Below are 18,643 nucleotides of genomic sequence, written 5' to 3'. Positions count from 1 at the left end.
ATCACAATAAAATACCTGTGTTCTGCTGCCCAGAAAAATGTTACATAACTTTATACTGTAGGTAAAACCTGTTTGAACATGGCTCTTCTCTTTGTTTACTGGCAGAGAATGGGTTTTCTATTAATGACATCTTGGCAGCTTCTAATTCAATGAAAAGGTGTAGAGACATGTTTGATGTTGAACGCACCAAACCCAGCCCTGACTTTTTCCATTAGCAAGCGGTGATCTCCATCTGTAACAATATTCAATGACTTGGATCACACCACAGACTACCGAGGGCAGGAACGTCTGCTTCACCCTGCGAGAGAGAAACACCTTCAGCTTGAGGCCTGCAGCAGTGAACAGGAGGCACAGCACTGATGGGACCCTTGGAGGCCATGTTGACTCTGACCGTTTCCATCCGTACCATCGACAGTTCAGTGATGGAGTGGTGCCGGCTGCAGGTGGCCTCCAGCAGGGCTCGTCCTCTTTCAGCTGCCTGCAGGAGGTGTGCAGCCCTGACACTTATTCACACAGCTCAGGCAGCGAGGCTCCAACATCCTGGGACCAACACGACGACAGCATGCAGGTTTCTAGATTTATGCTACCCCTTAATTTGGCTGAAGTTGATATCAGGATTTGCTCTTTCTTTTTTTAAACTTGCTTTTCATTTTTCTAAAACAAGACATACAGTGTCAAAGACACTGTATGTCTGTATGACTGTGTGCAGGTTGTCGATTTTTTTTTACCCCCCCCCCCTACAGAATAAGACAAGTTTAATAGTACAACAACATTTAAAATGATAAACAAACATATGGTTGATATCACAGCACAAAAAACTAAAACAAAACAACAACAAAAAAACATAAAAAGGTTGAGATAAATGTTAGTCATGGTTGACTATAGTAAATCTGTGTTCTAATTCAGTTTAATTAATAAAAAATGATGAATCAGTTATGGAAGAGTACACAATTTCAAACTTTACAGAATGTCTCTTTCTAACTACTGGATGTGTATCTCTTTGCTGAGAATTACACTATATCAATTTTAAAGCTATGTCAATGTGAAATTAGAAAAAAAATCAGTGAACTGCAGATTTAAAGGTGTCAATGAGGTCATAATGTTAATTGTAGACAGAACATTTATTTCAAATTGCTTAACACACATTATGCATTCTAGATTTTCTTTGTTGAAACTATTTCCTTCCTTTTTTTATTTCAGAGTTCGTACCCAGAACTATCAACCCTTCCTGTAGAGCCCTCCTGCTTCCTGTCTCAGAGCTACCCATCCTACAGTTCAATGATCCCTCTGCAACAGGTGAGTGTGTCAGGTCAAGGATTGCATCAAGTATCACTGTAGAAGATGGTGTCATTGTGATGATTGATCAAATGTGAGTAAGACATGTACCTTTATGATTTAAAGGTGTCACAAACAATGAGCAAAGATAGTGCCGCCTTATTTGTTGCAAAAGCAGCGGACAGTGCACATGACTCAGCCAACGCAAATGTAAGAAACTGGCATGCATGATGGCTTTAAACCATAGCTTTAAACGCAACATATTCCCTTTCATTGGTTTTGAGGTCATGATTTGTGTGCTTGTGTGTATGTTTCCTCTTCAGGTCTCACCCAGACTGAACCACAACAACGATCAGCTCCACAGCTCAAAATATTCTCTCCAAAGTCTCCCAACTCAATCACAGCAGGAGAGCAACACACAGCCCCTCTTCCCCAAGCCCATTTATTCATACAGGTAACACGCATAACATTTAAGTATAGTTTTTGGCCGACATTTGAATTCATGTCCAAAGCAACAATGTATGAATGTAAAACATGTTCTTTGTGACCGCAGCATCTTGATCTTCCTGGCTCTGAGGAACAGTAAAACAGGAAGCCTGCCGGTCAGTGAGATCTACAGCTTCATGACGGAACACTTCCCTTATTTCAAGGTGCCACCATTTTTCTATTTTACACAGTTTTCTCTATCAATTGTTGAATACAAAAAACCTAAAAAAATGTATCCGTTGTAAAAGCAGAACAGAAAAAAAGGGTTGTAAAGTACGACACTAAAAACTCAAATGTTTTGCTCCATAAGTTTCAATCATTGAGCTTAATCATGGGGTCCGTGACCGCTTGGGGTCATCAGAGACGCTGCAGGGGAGGCGGCTACATTATTATTATTATTATTATTTGTTTTTTAAATGAAAATACTTCTGAAATACACATTACACCCGGGCTGCAGTCGAATAGTCCAAAAATCAGCTCCTAAGTTCTAACCCTATCGTCTATTCCTTGACCTCTGAATGAAACGTCACGGGGTTAAGGGATAGTGGACAGGAGAATTCAAAAGGATTTAGGAGAAGAGACTGCGGTACTTTAGAGAATCCGAATGCACTTTCACTATCCAACGTGTTTATGATGCGCCAGCGGACGTCATGAATGTGCGTCTGCTGCTGTGGGGAAACTATGGAAACTACAGTGTTCTATACAGCGGACTACAACATGGATGTTTAATAAGAACGAGGGACTACTGTAAACTCATCTAGAGACTCTGCACCGTGCTCTGATGCTGTTGCTTTATGCTTTATGAACGTGGACAACAGAGAAACATATTCTTCATGACCAAAGTTGGAATTGAAATAAAAAAGGAAAGTGAAACTTATGCTCGTCACCCTCTCCCTCCGGTCCACATTTATACAAATGGTCCCAATACGTATGATTGTATGAAAATATCTTAAAATCAATACAGATGTATTTATTATAAACGTTAGTCCTTAACATCTATCACTGTGTATATCACCATTCAAACATTTTAAAAGTTGAACAAACCCCACACAGCTCAGTGAAGACTGTGAAATGTTGACTTTATTTGATCATTTCAGTAAAAACTAACGTTCATATTTCTCTTTTTGATTATAATACTGATGAACGTTCAGAACAAAGCACTTTGGCAACTTACCACATACGTTTTAAAATGCTTAATAAGCACCGTAACTTTCATGATATAATTTCTCCGTCATAATCGGTTGTTTCCGTGAACGGTCGACTGTTGTGTGACGGCAAATGCTGCGGCTGCAAGCCATTGTGGGGCAGCATTTTCCCCTCTCCTTTCGGTGAGGGAGGTCCAGTGGTTCCTAAGCTAAAGGAGGTTATAAAGGAAGTTTGAAACCTTTCCTATCATCTAGAGCAGTGATTCTCAAATGGGGGTACGCGGACCCCTGGGGGTACGTTGGGGTACTGCAGGGGGTACGTGAGATTTATTAAAAAAAAAAAAAAAAAAAAAGTTAATTAAAAAAATAATCTTAGTAAAATAAGTTAAATAGAAAACACAATTTTATATAAAACAAGAACCACCATGTCCTCATATAAACATGTCAAATGTGTGTATTGTATTTGATAGTTTTTCACAATAACAACATATTACTTAAATTGAAAAACTCCTTTGGAAAAATCTGTTTTATAAAAGTGTTGTTATTTTTTTTCATGCATAAAATGAAAATATCCTTAGTTTATTGTAATGCATACCACGAAGGAGTTAATACATCACACACTGAGGGAACATCACTATATTGTAGTTATTTATATAGGCTTTTTTGATCAAAAATGTTCGGGATCGGTCAGGGGGTACTTGGCTGAGAAAATGTTTCAAAGGGGGTACATTACTGAAAAAAGTTTGAGAAGCACTGATCTAGAGAATTCGAACAGCACTTATCATGGCTGCCACCGAGGGACTTCCGGGTCATTTCACTCGGTTAGGAAGGTTCCTAAGCTAAATGGACTATTCGACTGCAGCCCAGTGCTTCTCAAACTTTTTCTGTCAGGCCCTCCCTTTGGAGAAAAAAAAAAGACGGGCACCCCCAACACAAATAGTCACGTAATGGGCCAAGTTAACATTTCTTAAAATACATCAATATGAACGTGAGCATTCCTTTGCTAGAACAGTGATAATAAAACAATGCTCCATAAGTCTGTGTGGTCGAAAAAATAAATACATAATACAATTGTGCAATCCCTTTGCTAGAACAATAAGTTGTAATACTTTGCCACTTTGCCATCTGTGCAAAAAAAATGAAAACAAAGAAAATGCTGATATTTGGCAGAAAAGTGTGTCTTATCACAGCATTAGTGGCTGCAATGAGCCTGTTTTGCATTGCACATTTCTTCAAAACGGGGTTGCAGGCTTAGTGGCGGTGCCAGATATTTCTGTTGGGGGTGCTGAAGGGTACCTTGACGTTTCATAGAGGTTGCTCAAACATTTAGGTTTTCCCATTAATGGGAAGATTTTTTTAAAATATTGAAGTTAAAAGCATCACGTTGAGAGCAAAATGAAGAGATCTATGGATACATCTTTCAACACCCATTTGAAACAGAACTGTAAACAGATTTACTTTTTCTTTATGGATATTTTACAAATCCCTCCCCTTTTCATTTCATTTCATTTCAAACCTTTATTTAGACAGATAAATCCCATTGAGATCATTGATCTCTTTTTCAAGGGAGACCTGCTCAAGTAGTTCCACATGAAACATAAAAACATAAATAGAATAACAAAAGGACATCATACAGCATCATTTACATAATTATCCACATAAACAGGTACCTATAGCTTCCGATTGAGTAGCATCCAACCGAGCTTTAAAAACATTTAGTGGCACCAGATTGAGGAGCATCTAAAAGCTGTCTTCCCTTAGACAGTCCTAGCAGTTGGCACATTTAATAAAACCACAGCATTCGATCTCAGGCAGTAGCCACTTACAATTTTCCGTGAGATCAGTGAGCAGATATAAGATGGAAGTTTCCCTAACATGGCTTTGTATATAAATATGTACCAGTGACTGAGCTTCCGTACAGTTAGTGAAAGCAAACCAGCCCTTGCATACAGGGTACAGTGATGGGTTAATGCTTTACAGTTTGTCACAATTCTCAGTGCACTGTGATACGCAGCATCTAACTTGACCAGGCAATTGGCAGGTGCATTCATATACATCAAATCACCATAGTCCAGCACAGGTAAAAAGGTCACAGTGACTAGCCTTTTCCTGGCCTCAAGCGAGAAACAGGACTTGTTCCTGTAGAAGAAACCTAGCCTAACCCTCAGCTTTTTAAGCAGGTTATTGACATGGAGTTTAAAAGTGAGACAATCATCAAGCCAGATACCAAGGTATTTGTAACAGGTAACCACTTCAAGTTTTTATTCAATGTACTTATTGTAAGTCGCTTTGGATAACAGCGTCAGCTAAATGCAATGTAATGTAATGTAAAGTTTTATTCCTTGCGTAGTTACAATATCTAAAAACAGGCTCTGGTGTCTTTTTAGCTTTAGAAAAGAGCATTACCTTGGTTTTCTCAACATTTAAAAGAAGCTTTAGTTCAGCGAGCTGAGTCTGAATAATGTTAAAAACATCCTGTAATTTAACACCAGCCTCCTTAATGGAAGGACCTGCACAGTACAACACGGTATCATCCGCATAAAAATGTAAAGTAGCTTCATCCACATTTTCACCTAAACTGTTGATATATATGGAGAATAAAAGTGGACCTAAAACAGAACCTTGGGGAACACCATTAGCCATGTTTAACCACTCAGAAGACAGCCCATCAAAGTGAACACATTGGGACCTTTCAGAGAGGTAGTTCACAAACCACCCTACTGCATGGCTGGACATGCCTATACTGGCTAGCCTCTGCTTTAAAATGCGATGATCGACGGTGTCAAACGCTTTTGAAAGGTCAATAAATAGAGCTGCACAACTCTGCTTATTATCTAAAATACTCTGCCACATCATTCATCACTTTCATTGTGGCAATGATGGTGCTGTGTTGTTTTCTGAAGCCTGACTGATGTTTAGACAGGATGTCATTTGTACATAAAAACACCTTTACCTGTTCACTCACTAAGCGTTCAAGAACCTTAGCCAGAACTGACAACTTAGAGATTGGCCTATAGTTATTTAATAAGGTGGCCTCCCCTCCTTTTAGCAAAGGCAGGACATACGCTGACTTCCACAATTTTGGAATAGTGTTAGTGCTGAGGGAGAGGTTAAAAAGAGTAGTGAGAGGTGGAGCAATAACATCTGCAGCTATCTTTAAAAAGAAAGGTTCTACCTTGTCCGGGCCAGCCGGTTTCTTAGGATCTAACTTGGTTAAAGCTTCACGAACAACATCAACAGTAAAAGGGGTAAAACTAAAAGGGTTTTCCAACACAGGTTTTTCAGAGTCACATACTGTAGTGTTCACAGAAGCAGAGTTAGTGACAGAATCAAAAAGAGAACCACAGGACACAAAATGCTCATTAAAGCAATTTAGCATAGTAGCCCTGTCCGATATAGTGCCAGATGCTGTGGTAATGCACGGAGGTAGCTCATTACGGATATCACCGGTGGATAACGATTTAATGGCTTTCCAAAATTTTCCAGGATTATTCAGATTCTTTGTGGTTACTGACAGATAGTACTTTGATTTAGCACTTTTGATTTGCGATGTGAAGCTATTCCTTAGCTGCCTAAAACGCAGCCATTCTACCTCTGAGCAGGGGCGGCGCCAGGGGGGAGCTAGGGGGTGCTGAAGCACACCCCAGGATTGCCAAAGCACCCCCTAAGCACCCCCAATAAATATGTGTTTTTTTTCGAAAATTATTATTATTATTTTTATTAAATTAAATCAGAAAAATTATTGATTACATCAATGCAAATGTGAAACAAACAAATGTTTGACCAAAAACATAAAGCCAACACAGGTGATATGATTAGGCCAGTGGTTCCCAAACGGTGTGCAAGTCTGGCTGTGCCGTGGGATTTTGTGACAACCATACGTTATTATTGCAATATACAACTACACAAAAATAATTATTTTTTATTTTACTATATCAGTACTTTGTAGGTTTATATGTACGTAATCTGCGTGACTTGTGCGTCCACATCTCCACGTGCAGTGCTGCATAAACATGGCTGAGTCAGCGATAACTTTCGAGGGGTGGAGGTATGCCCATTATTTTGAGTTCGTCCAAAGAATAGACAGGAATGTGACGGTGAGGTGCAAACTGTGTCCAGGCCAGAAGCTGTTATCCACTGCTGTAAACACCACGTCAAACCTCAACAAACACCTGCAAAGAACACATGCTAAGGTGAAGCTAACACACACGCTATTTGTTGTTTGTTTATATCACGTAGTCTGTTCTTCTTCTCTGTCTTCCGGTTGTTGCCTGTTTTGAATGACAAATACACACTACCGCCGCCTGCTGGTAAGGAAAGTTATTGCCACTCACGCATGCGCAGTTCGTACGTGCTCGGCGAGTAAAGTAACGAGTTACTTTATATAGATAGTAACAAAGTAGTGTAATATATTACTTTTTTAAAAGTAATATGTAATATATTACATTTTTTTAGTAACGATCCCATCTCTGGAGTTGGCGTTCTCTACTCTGATTTACATGAAGAACAACAGAGGTCACGGCTCTCTGTTGAACAGGACTTGCAAGTGGCCCTCTCCTCAGTGCCACCAAGGATTACAAAATTCTGTGCGCCCCGACAGGCACATGTATCTCACTAATTTGTAAGTCGGCAAAAATATTTACAATAGCACAATGCTGATTGCTGAAATGTTACATGTATAATTTGTAGTTCAGGACCATGGACCGTGCAGCTTCCTTGCATTGACAGTTCTCTGTGCTGAATTTCGGCTGAGTTTCCTTTGCCTCATTTTTTATTTTGTGACCTGTCTGGTTTAAATGAGTGTGTTGCTGCTTTGATGAAGCCTAATTTGATAAAGTTTCAAATCAATTTCTGAAATATTTCGTTAATAAATATTTCATGAGTAATATATTACATTACATTACATTGCATTTAGCTGACGCTTTTGTCCAAAGCGACTTACAATAAGTACATTCGACCAGGAAGACACAACCTTGAAGAAAACAGAATCATATAAGTATATCAGGTTTCATAGAGCCAAACATTTCAAGTGCTACTCAACTGGCTTTAGGTAATCCAGTCCTTTATTGGTATAAAAGTGCTTCGTTAATCGTTCTAACGCTCGAAGTGGAGTCGAAAGAGATGAGTTTTCAGTTTGCGCCGGAAGATGTGCAAGCTATCTGCCGTCCTGATGTCAATGGGGAGCTCATTCCACCATCTTGGAGCCAGGATAGCAAACCCACGTGTTTTCGCCGATGGGAACTTGGGTCCTCCTCGCAGCGAGGGCGCAACGAGTCGTTTGGCTGATGCAGAGCGTAGTGCACGCGCTGGGGTGTACGGTTTAACCATGTCCTGGATGTACGAAGGGCCAGATCCATTCGCAGCACGGTAAGCAAGTACCAGTGTCTTGAAGTGGATTCTAGCAGTTACCGGAAGCCAGTGAAGGAAGCGGAGGAGCGGAGTGGTGTGGGAGAATTTAGGAAGGTTGAAAACCAGACGAGCCGCTGCATTCTGGATGAGCTGCAGAGGTCGGATGGCACATGCAGGTAGACCAGCCAGGAGGGAGTTGCAGTAGTCTAGGCGTGAGATGACGAGAGCCTGGACCAGAACCTGAGTCGCTTTCTGAGTCAGCTGGGGACGTATCTTCCTGATGTTGTAAAGCGTGTATCTGCAGCAGCGGGTTGTAGCAGCGATGTTTGCAGTGAAGGACAGGTTGTTATCTAGGGTCACACCCAGATTCCTTGCAGTCTGAGTCGGGGAAACAACTGAGGTGCCGATGTTGATTGTCAGGTCAAGAGTTGGACAATCTTTTCCCGGGAGGAAGAGCAGCTCAGTCTTGTCAAGGTTGAGCTTGAGGTGGTGAGCAGACATCCACTGAGAGATGTCAGCTAGACAAGCAGAGATGCGTGCGACGACCTGGGTCTCTGAGCGGGGAAAGGACAGAATTAATTGGGTGTCGTCAGCGTAGCAGTGGTAAGAAAAACCATGCGGGCTAATGACTGATCCGAGCGAGTTTGTGTACAAGGAGAAGAGGAGGGGACCAAGAACAGAGCCCTGAGGGACCCCCGTAGTTAATTGACAAGGGTCGGACTCAGACCCTCTCCAAGTCACCCTGTAGGTACGGTCTTTCAGGTATGAGGTGAGGAGGGAAAGTGCAGAGCCAGAAACTCCAAGTTTTTGGAGAGTGCGAAGGAGGATCTGATGATTCACCGTGTCGAATGCAGCAGACAGGTCCAACAGGATGATGACAGAGGAGAGGGATGCAGTTTTGGCAGTGTGCAGTTCCTCCGTGACAGCAATGAGAGCAGTAATATATATATATATAATATATATATATATATATAATATAGTTGTCTTTGTCACATTTTATTTGGCATTAGTAAATAATTATGCACATTTACAGATATTTTACATGATATGAGTGATAACACGTGTTATAAGGGCTATTTTGCACAATAGGTGTGCCTTGAGATTTTTACTTGTCCTTTGGTGTGCCTTGGGCACACAAAGTTTGGGAACCACTGGATTAGGCCAATGGCCAGCACCCATTAGATTTTTGACCTACCCATAGGCTAAATTACTTTGTGACACTTGAGTGACTTCCTGCTAGCTGGAGCCCCACATTATTTGCTAACAGCAAAGTGACAAATGGATCCGTTTTTAGTCCTTAAACGTCCACATGTGGACACTCAATCAAAACCAACTGAAAGCGAGAGGGATTTTGCACACAATAGGCCTCGTGAGTACAAGTAGCTTACTTCTGGGTCTCTGTGTTTCATTCAAGCTCTGCTCTGTGTGTGTGTGGCACGAGCCATTTGTGTGCGTGCGCAAGCGAGCGAGAGAGAGAGCTCGCGCACCGGTGGGTATCTACCGGAGATCGTTGTGGTTAGCATCTGGTGCTAGCTAGCCAAGCTAACGGATATAAGGAGCTTTTTCAACAACAAGGTGGAGGGAGAACTATCTCCTGTCAGACGGAGAGTCTCAGATAACCTCAGCTCAGGTGAAGTAAAGGACTCTCAGTGTTTAGATAGTTAACTTTAGTCTAGTTATCTCAGTGGGTCTCAAACGGTTTGTTTTAAAAGGGGAGTGAGTTGTAAAATATCTATAAAGAAATAGAAAATCTGTTTACAGTTCTGTTTCATATGTATGTTGAGAGATACAGTATATCCATAGATCTCTTCATGTTGCTCTCAAAGTGCACCAGATTGATGCTTTTAACTTCAATATTTAAAAAAAAAAAGAAAAAGATTTTCCCCACTAGAGGAGGTGAGGTCCACACACCACTTGTAAAAATAGCACTTTACTCCTGCTTACACCTATATGCCATGAGCTGATTACCGAGCCTTCATTGTAACAGTCGCGGGTACACTGTGTGTGCGTGTGGGGAGTGTTGCAGTAGAAAATTCAACTGTAGCGCTGGTGCATTAATGGGAAACCCTTAATGTTTGAGCACCCTCTATGAAACGTCAAGCTACCCCACAGCACCCCCTAGAGAAAATCTCTGGCGCCGCCACTGCCTCTGAGCCTGATTTCCTAGCCTTTGCCCAGGCCTTGTTTCTCTCATGAAGGAGACTGGACAGATTAGCAGAAAACCAAGGATTGTCTCGTCCCTTTACTCTAAATTTACGCAGGGGTGCATGTCTATCAAGGATCTCCATAAAACCAAGATAAAAATAAGACCATGCGGTTTCTACATCAGCACACAGATCGATTTTACCCCAATCAAAATCAAAATCAAACAGATCATGCACAAAACCCTGCTCCACAAAATGTTTTTTGTCTCTCTTAATGATAATGCGAGGTTTAACCTTTTGGACCTTAGTGTCCCTAATTGTGGCTACAACACAGTGATCACTCAGATCATTTGCAAATACTCCCACAGATGAATATTTATGGCGAACATTATTTAAAATGAGATCAATTAGGGATGATTTATTAGGGGACTTAATGTTAGGGCGAGTAGGACTGTCCACAATCTGAGTAACATTTAAAGAGATACAAAGGTTTTTAAAATCCTCTGACACTGCAGTTAACCAGTCCCAGTTAAAATCTCCAAGTAGCACTATTTCCTTGTAGTCTAGTTGTGATAAAAGATTTGCTAGTGAAGACAAGGAGTCTTTGACAGCTGAGGGGGGTCTGTAACAGCCCACCACCATGACCTGTTGACCCTTTGCCACTTCTATATTTATGGCTAAAAATTCAAATTGCTTACTGATCGATTTGGAAACTAATGTGGTTACACTGAACTTATTCTTAACATAAATGGCAACGCCACCACCTTTATTAGGCCGGTCGGTACGATACACGACTTCAAAATATCGTCGACGACATATTTCCTCGTCGACGCGTCGCTACACACACGTGGGTCACCCAAAGCAACAAGCAGTTCGCAATCGCACTTCAAACACAATGGAGACTGAAACGGCTACCACCTCCTCCTCACAGGATTGCGCACGAAGCCCCCAAACGAAAACATCTCGCCCTAGGTCTTCAAAAGCATGGGAATATTTTAAAGTTAGTCCAAAACGCAAAGATATTTATATATTTATATCTCACTGAGACTGCTGCATAGCCTAGCAGAAGCAGCAGCTAGCTGTGGTGGCTACCATTAGCAGCTAGCATTTGCTCTCCGATTTTTTACATAAAATGGAATTATGGATTATAAATTCAATCATTTTTTTATACATAGACGTTAAAAACCTATGGATTAACCGATTCAGCCGCGTTTTTTCTCATTTTAATGCCATTGAACACGTCTTTTGATCAGATTGACAGCTACGGTGGTGAGACGATCTCCCTAGAAGCTCTGTGAAGGTACGTGTTGTGATGACTGTATTTGCTTCCCCTGTCGCGAGTCCGGATCACTCAGTGATGATACTATATACCTACATAATCTGTGGAGTCTCATCTTTAATCGGATATATTATAAGTGCAGCTACGATAAGTAATAAGGGTACTTTTTATCTTGAGTTCTGTGCCAATGTCCGTTAGCATTTTTCGCTCAGGGGTCATTTAGATGCTTCTTATGAGACTTGTGTTTTGTTTTGGTAAACATGGTTTGTATCGTCAATTAGCTGAGATTATTTCCGTTAATCTGGTATAACACATTAATAGGTTCTTAAATATTAAGATCCCCTGAGACACAGTATCGTGAAAAAATGTGTTTTTACATTACGTTTTTTTTACATTACGTTACGCAATTATGAATTGAACAACAGAAAAATAATCGTTAGATTAGTCGACTAATCGATAAAATAATCGCCCGATTAATCGTTTTCAAAATAATCGTTTCCCCCCAGCACTACGATACACATTAAAACCATTTAAGGCAATGTCAGAGGCCAAAATAGATTTGTTTAGCCATGTTTCTGATAAAACAATGATGGTAATTGTTTGTGTAACACATCCGAACCTTTGCAGGGGATGCCCACTGCGGGTGGCAGAACAGACCTGAATCCAGTAGACTCCTCAGAATGACTAGAGATCTTCTCATAGTCCAAAAATAGTTAACAGGCACAGCAGAATCCCGATATGGGCCATTTTCCCAGACCAGGGAACCGCGATGTTCCTGGAGCAAAATCAGCACAGCAGCAAAGGACAGGCGAAAATAGCAACGTGGAAGCGCTCCGGTCCCTCCGTGGTAACCCCGGGGTGAAAGCAGGCCTCTGCAACAGCAGAACCAGGACAGGTGGAAAGCAGGCCCCAGCGGTGGTAAAATCCTCCTCCGTACAGCAGCACACGCCCAGTGGAAGCAGGCCAAGCCCGAAGCGTGGATCCACTCCGTCTCTCCGCGACGACTCCGGGTAAAAACCTCTCCAGTACAGCCGTATTCTACAGGTGGGAGCAGGCCTCCGTAGATCGCAGATCGCAGAATCGCAGGCAGCAACAGGTGGAGCCGCTCCGTCTCTTTGCGACGTCTCCGGAGGAAAAACACCTCAGTACAGCCGAACTCGACAGGTGGGAGTAGGCCTCGGCAGATCGCAGACAACTAAAACTACTACTTGTATAAGCAGGGATGGCTAAAAGTTTGTAAGCAGGAGAGCTAGATGCTAACAGATGCCAGATGCTAACAGGTAGTGCGAGCCTGTAGAAATTGCGACTGCCTCCAATGACAGCGTAGGATCGACTGTCTGACAACTCGAGGTATAACTTTATTTTTTTTTTTACTGTCATATAGTATCTCATACCTGTTTTTCATTTATTCTCTTATTTTTTTATAACTATAATGATCATATAAACATGTGCCTCGGAAATAATTGTTTAAATTAATCGTGACCAAACCGTTTGAGACCCGGCCACTAGCTCGCTAGCACCAGAAGCTACAACAACGATCTCCGGTACCGGTGCGTTCTCTCTCTCTCTCTCTCTCGCTCGCACACGCACGCACGCACGCACACAAAATGGCTCGTTCCACACACACACAGAGCCGAGCTTGAATGAAACACAGAGACCCAGACGTACTTGTACTGTACTGTATCATATTATTTTCGAATCAACAATTTTTCAAATTATGATTTTTTTTTTTTTTCAAAACAATTTTTCCTCCTGGTCTCTCGCCCCCCCCTGTCATGCCTCTGCTCCAAATTGGGGGGCGTGCCCCCCACTTTGATAAACACTGCATTACACTAACATAAATCCTGCATAATAGCAGATGATAAATTGGATTATTGGTACATTTAAACAAGATTGATGATAGTGTTACTCTTACAAATGAATCGTAGTGCAATCACATGAGCTAGTTTATCTTTGCTAAATCCCTGTGTCGCATCTATCCATAATGGTGAATTAGTTAGCTATGGCTATGTAATATTAATGTTATAGCTTAGTATTGTATGCAGCATGAAAAGGTCAACATGGAACTTTATGCCACTCGCAATTTTCTATGCAACTCAACTCTATACACATATAGTAAGGGGTCCCTGCTGCATCTCTTTTTCAGCTAAGGGGTCTTTGCCCTGTACAATGTTCAAGACCCCTGCTCTAGATCAACAGTTTTTCTGATCAGTAGTAGATCAGATTGGCACAAGGCCTTAATACACTGAAGTGTTGGCAGCTTAATAAGGAGATGATTTGTATCTGGGTGTGTGCATGTGTCAAATCTGATCATAAACCATAGAGATATCATAATGTATCAAGTTGCTGAAAAGTTCCTTGGCATATTAAACCCTCTGTGTTTAAATTATTGATAAAATGAGGCAGCTGCAGGGGTGGCCCTCAGTTTGAACCCCGGTCGTCACAAATACTGTACATTCTCCATAGGATCCCAGGTATCTACAAATCAAATAAGTTCAGACTCACATCTGGAATGGGGCTCATATATTTGCTGCCATTCTTATTCAAGAAGGCACCCAGAGGATGGCTGCTTTCCAAACAGCTGTCTGTTACATTAAAAGCAGGCTGCAGGGCTAGAAAAACGGCAGTTGATAAACGATACTTCAAGGATCTCCTAAAGGATCGCAAAACGCTGAGATCTACTTTCTGGATATTGTCAAGTATCTAAGTTAATTTCAGTTCATTGACGAATTGGTATGGCATCCAGATATTAAACATGCAGATGGTGGAAAAAGGAACACACATTTTAATATCGCCTTCAGGAAAGGAGATGTCTGTTTAAGGTTTCAAAAGGGATTTCAAACATCATTAATTACATTTGGGAGTTATTTAATTTGACACAGTGCCATAAGGTCAACATGTCTATTTGTTCAATATTTTGGTTCATGACCAAATTCCCTGTGGCAAAACGTATTCTCATCAGACTAAACTGCACTTTGTGGATTTGCTTATGCAATATTATACCATGCTAACATGCTTTACCAAGATGGTGAACGTTTTACCTAAATATCAGCATGTAAGCATTGTTATTGTGATCATGTGAGCATGCTAATGTAAGCATTTAGGTCAAGCCCTGCTTTACATTTTAAAAGCATCTAAACAAATAGTGTATGGAGCTCAAATTAATCATTGAATCATACTGTAGGCTATAGTCATTCAACAACATGTCTTTGCATCTATTTTGATTATCTTTTATTAACATGAACTGGCTACTGCTATAATTGGTCAGAAAACAACAACCAACTAAAGACAATACTGGGAGATAAACATTTGCACAAGTACTAAGACATTGTGAAATGTCAAGACTATAGAATTGCTGCTTCACATTTTTTCTTTTGCAGCTTAAAAATCTATCAACTGCTGTCTGTTTTCAGTCAGCTCCTGATGGATGGAAGAACTCTGTGCGTCACAACCTCTCTCTCAACAAATGCTTTGTGAAGGTGGAGAACAAAAATGGGAACTCGTCCCGTAAAGGCTGTCTTTGGGCTCTCAATCCAGCCAAGGTGGAGAAAATGCAGGAGGAGCTGCACAAATGGCGTCGCAAGGACCCCGTCACAGTTCGCAGGAGCATGGCAAAACCAGGTAAGTCCCTTAAACATTGTTATTTAACATGTCAGTGCCATAGAACAGGACATTAAGAAATTTCAATGGAAAATAATGTTTTTCAAAAGATTGACTTTACCACAAATTCATTACAGTAAGAGACTTAAAGAGCAAAGACTGCAGATCTGTCCTGTACTTTTTTTTGATACACACTTTTCCTACAGAAAGCCTTGATCGTCTTCTGGGAGAGAGACCCAATAAGCTCAGGTCTTTGTCCCCTTACACCAACCCAGCTGTGAGAACCAGAGCGGCCCCCCTTTATGGCAACACTTCCTCACTCTGCTCCCCAGCCCAGCTGCCGCCATCCAGCCCACCTCTTTGGCGTCTACAGTATTCCCATGTTCAGCCTCAGCAGCACTGCTACCCCCCCCCTGCCACTGCTCACCCCAGCAACTCATTCTCCCCGTACTCCCCCTGTGGGCAGCAGCCTGCAGCCACTTTCCTATCAGTCAATGGGAGCTTGCACTCCCCCATGGCTGGTAAGATGCCCCCTGCTTACAGTGGCACCCCGCAGGCTGAGTACAGCTCCAGGAGCATGCAGGACCTGCTGGTGGAGGGAGACGCCAGTTATGACATCGACACGCTCAACCCAAGTCTGATTGACCTACAGCTGCAAGGTAGAGACAATATGAAGTATAGGAATAAAACAAACAATATTTATACTTACTGTAATGCAAGGGGAGAGCATTAGGACTCATCACGTTATCACATTCTGGGACACAGGAAGAGATGAAACACACACATGAAGAAGGCAACTCATCCCAATCACACTAAAGTCTGCTTTGCTTTCTATAGTACCTTATCGCATGCTAGCTGTTGCCTACAAACCAGATGTACACAACTTATCTGGAGAAACCAGCTCGAGTGCGCTAGAATTTGAAAATACCTCCTCCAACACACAAACGCGCACATGACCAATGAGGGCACGACATAAGTTTGTGCACAGATGGCAGGCTGACAGGCAGGTAGCCCATTCAGTTATTTTAGCCGGGTCGGCTAAAATGATTGGTCGTGCTTTTTACAGTGCTACGGCTTCCACAGATTACATTTATGTATTTATTGTCAAAGCATTTAATATATTCATTGCTATCGTACAGAGCCCCCTAGGGGACATGGAGAAGAAAAAATTAAATTATTTGAGTCGTTTTTATCAGAACAGTTCGATATGCGCCGTCATCCGAGCTAAACATCGATAATTGGTCACAATCTGCAGCTTGAGGAGGGAGAGGAGTGCTTAGGGACCGTCTACAAACTGCAACAGGGTTTTGCGAGATCTCGCAAAGGTTTTGCGAGATCTGGCAAAACCTTTTTTTTTTTTTTTTTAAATAATTTTTTTTTTCTTCTCCATGTCCCCTAGGGCAGGGGTTCCCACACTTTGCCATGCCAAGGACCCCATATAGCATTATCCTCTGGCGGGGACCCCCCTGTTGCAATTTTTTTTTAAATGATTAGTGATATGATGGAAAATATGACAAATTAATCATACAGCTTAATACATTTTCTTAATATATATATTTGTATTAATAATTAGTTATTCTTAAAAAACAAAATTGTATTCTTTTGTTTCTCATTCATTACATTGATTGTGTCTTCTGTTATAAACATTCTTAACACAATATTAAACAGTAATATCAACAGTAAACATATTTTAAAGCATTTTTAAAGAGATTTCTGTCTTTATAATATATAATTTTGAACAGTAATATGAACAATTAACATATATTTTTAGCATTTTTGAAAGCTATTTATATATAATATTCAACAGTAATATTAACAATATATTCATATATATAAACATCAATATTTGCTACATCCGTGCTCTCATCCAGCTGCAGAGCGAAATATTCACTGGCTTGCTCCAAAAGCTGAGCAGATACTCAGTTTCACTCTCAGTAGTGGCAGCTCGATTCTGATTGGCTTGAAGGGTGGTCGTGTGATTTAAAAAAAAATATATATATATATTATTAAATATTAAAAGATTGGCATCAAAGGACACATAGATTGATAGATATGCAGTTATTTATAACATCCAAAAAAAAAAAAAAATGTAACTTTAAAAAAAAGAAGAAAAACATTCCCCTTTCCCTCAAACTTTGCGTGACCCCCCTGGCGCCCCCTGGTGGCCCCCCGGGGGGTCGGGGCCCCCACTTTGAAAAACACTGCCCTAGGGGGCTCCGTAGAATCGTGGGTTCTTTCATGAATTACATATTTTTCTCAGGTTACTTTTGGGAGGAGCTACAGGAGGACAGCCTGATGCCCGACCCACAGGTGACCCCCACCACCTCGGACGTCCAGACCAGCTGCCTTCAGCCCACGTCTCCTGTGGGTCAGCTTTCAGAGGGGACTGGCGTAGCTCAGCGAAAAGCGGAGTTTGAGGACGGAAACACAGGCAGAAGCTTTGATGGTTATTTGAATGGGCTGCATCCTGCGGTTTATTCAGGGGTGGAGAGCCTGGCTGGGTATCTGACCTCCTGCACCGCCTCCATCTCCTAATGAAAAGACTGTTTGGGCTCTCACACTTTCTGACCACTATATTAACCTTTAATGAATAATATTGTCTCAAGCATCTTAGGTTATTTTAACCCATTAACTCTGTGTTTACCTTTGCATCACAGACTGTGGACGAATTAGGTATGTTTTTCATACACATTTTTCTTTTTCATTTATCTATTTGCAAGAGCTCTTTTCATGGTGAGTTTGCCAATGTTTTTATAAATGAGAAAAACAAATATGAGATGTTAACTTATACTGTCACATTTTTTTTTACATTTTGTATTCTAACATTTCTTTATTTCTGTTGTTATTATTGTTTTATTATTATTATTGTTATTATAATTATTATTATTATTATTATTATTATCCTTGTATGAATTCATCTTTCCTATGCTGTGCATCACCCTTGTTGCTGATAATTACCCTTTGGGGATCAACAAAGGTTTATCTTACCTTATATTATCTTATCTTATTTACCTGTTGCAGAATGTATGACATTGTTTTTAAAATTACACATCATTGCTCTTTAATCCATTTACTTTTACGTATTTCAAAAAATCTGATCAGCATAAGAAAAGCTGTCTATGCTGATGTCCAATAACAAGCCGGCCTGGTGGATGATATTAGGGGTCATCCTGACTGCAATGCAGTAAGACTGTTGTCACAGAAGATGGCAGCAAACACACTTTGTCGAAAACGAGGGATTATCGTCTGATAATCTTCAGTCGTTCATTTTAGTACTTTTGTTTTCTACATTACGTAGCCTGAAAAAGACCAGAGAGATAAAGACCATATTTCATTTCCAAATCTCAGGCTTTATCTGAAAATCA

The 18,643-nt window shown here is 41.0% G+C and overlaps 2 protein-coding genes across 2 annotated transcripts in view; both read left to right on the top strand.

The window, feature by feature from the left end:
• LOC117552218 (solute carrier family 13 member 2-like) overlaps positions 1-391 on the top strand; it is a 21,111-nt gene extending 20,720 nt beyond the window's left edge. Inside the window, exon 14 of the transcript XR_004569913.1 lies at positions 269-391. The gene's annotated coding sequence lies outside the window, so the exon portion shown is untranslated. The remainder of the gene's footprint in view (positions 1-268) is intronic.
• Positions 248-18,643, top strand: foxn1 (forkhead box N1). Its single transcript, XM_034225574.1, has 8 exons — positions 248-568; positions 1,201-1,296; positions 1,402-1,485; positions 1,599-1,729; positions 1,829-1,925; positions 15,092-15,299; positions 15,485-15,937; positions 17,539-18,643. The coding sequence occupies exons 1-8, from the start codon at positions 248-250 to the stop codon at positions 17,811-17,813; spliced, it is 1,665 nt and encodes a 554-aa protein (XP_034081465.1). The 3' UTR covers positions 17,814-18,643.

Source organism: Gymnodraco acuticeps, unplaced genomic scaffold (genome assembly GCF_902827175.1).
Source record: "Gymnodraco acuticeps unplaced genomic scaffold, fGymAcu1.1, whole genome shotgun sequence".
NCBI classification, from domain to species: domain Eukaryota; kingdom Metazoa; phylum Chordata; class Actinopteri; order Perciformes; family Bathydraconidae; genus Gymnodraco; species Gymnodraco acuticeps.
This window is presented reverse-complemented; position numbering and strand designations above follow the sequence as displayed.

Bases quoted from the DNA above. Each gene is read 5' to 3' on its own strand.
- foxn1 (XM_034225574.1), top strand. From the start codon at position 248: ATGACTTGGATCACACCACAGACTACCGAGGGCAGGAACGTCTGCTTC. The intron at 569-1,200 runs GTTTCTAGATTT...TTTTTATTTCAG, and splicing joins AACACGACGACAGCATGCAG to AGTTCGTACCCAGAACTATC. The intron at 15,300-15,484 runs GTAAGTCCCTTA...CTTTTCCTACAG, and splicing joins CAGGAGCATGGCAAAACCAG to AAAGCCTTGATCGTCTTCTG.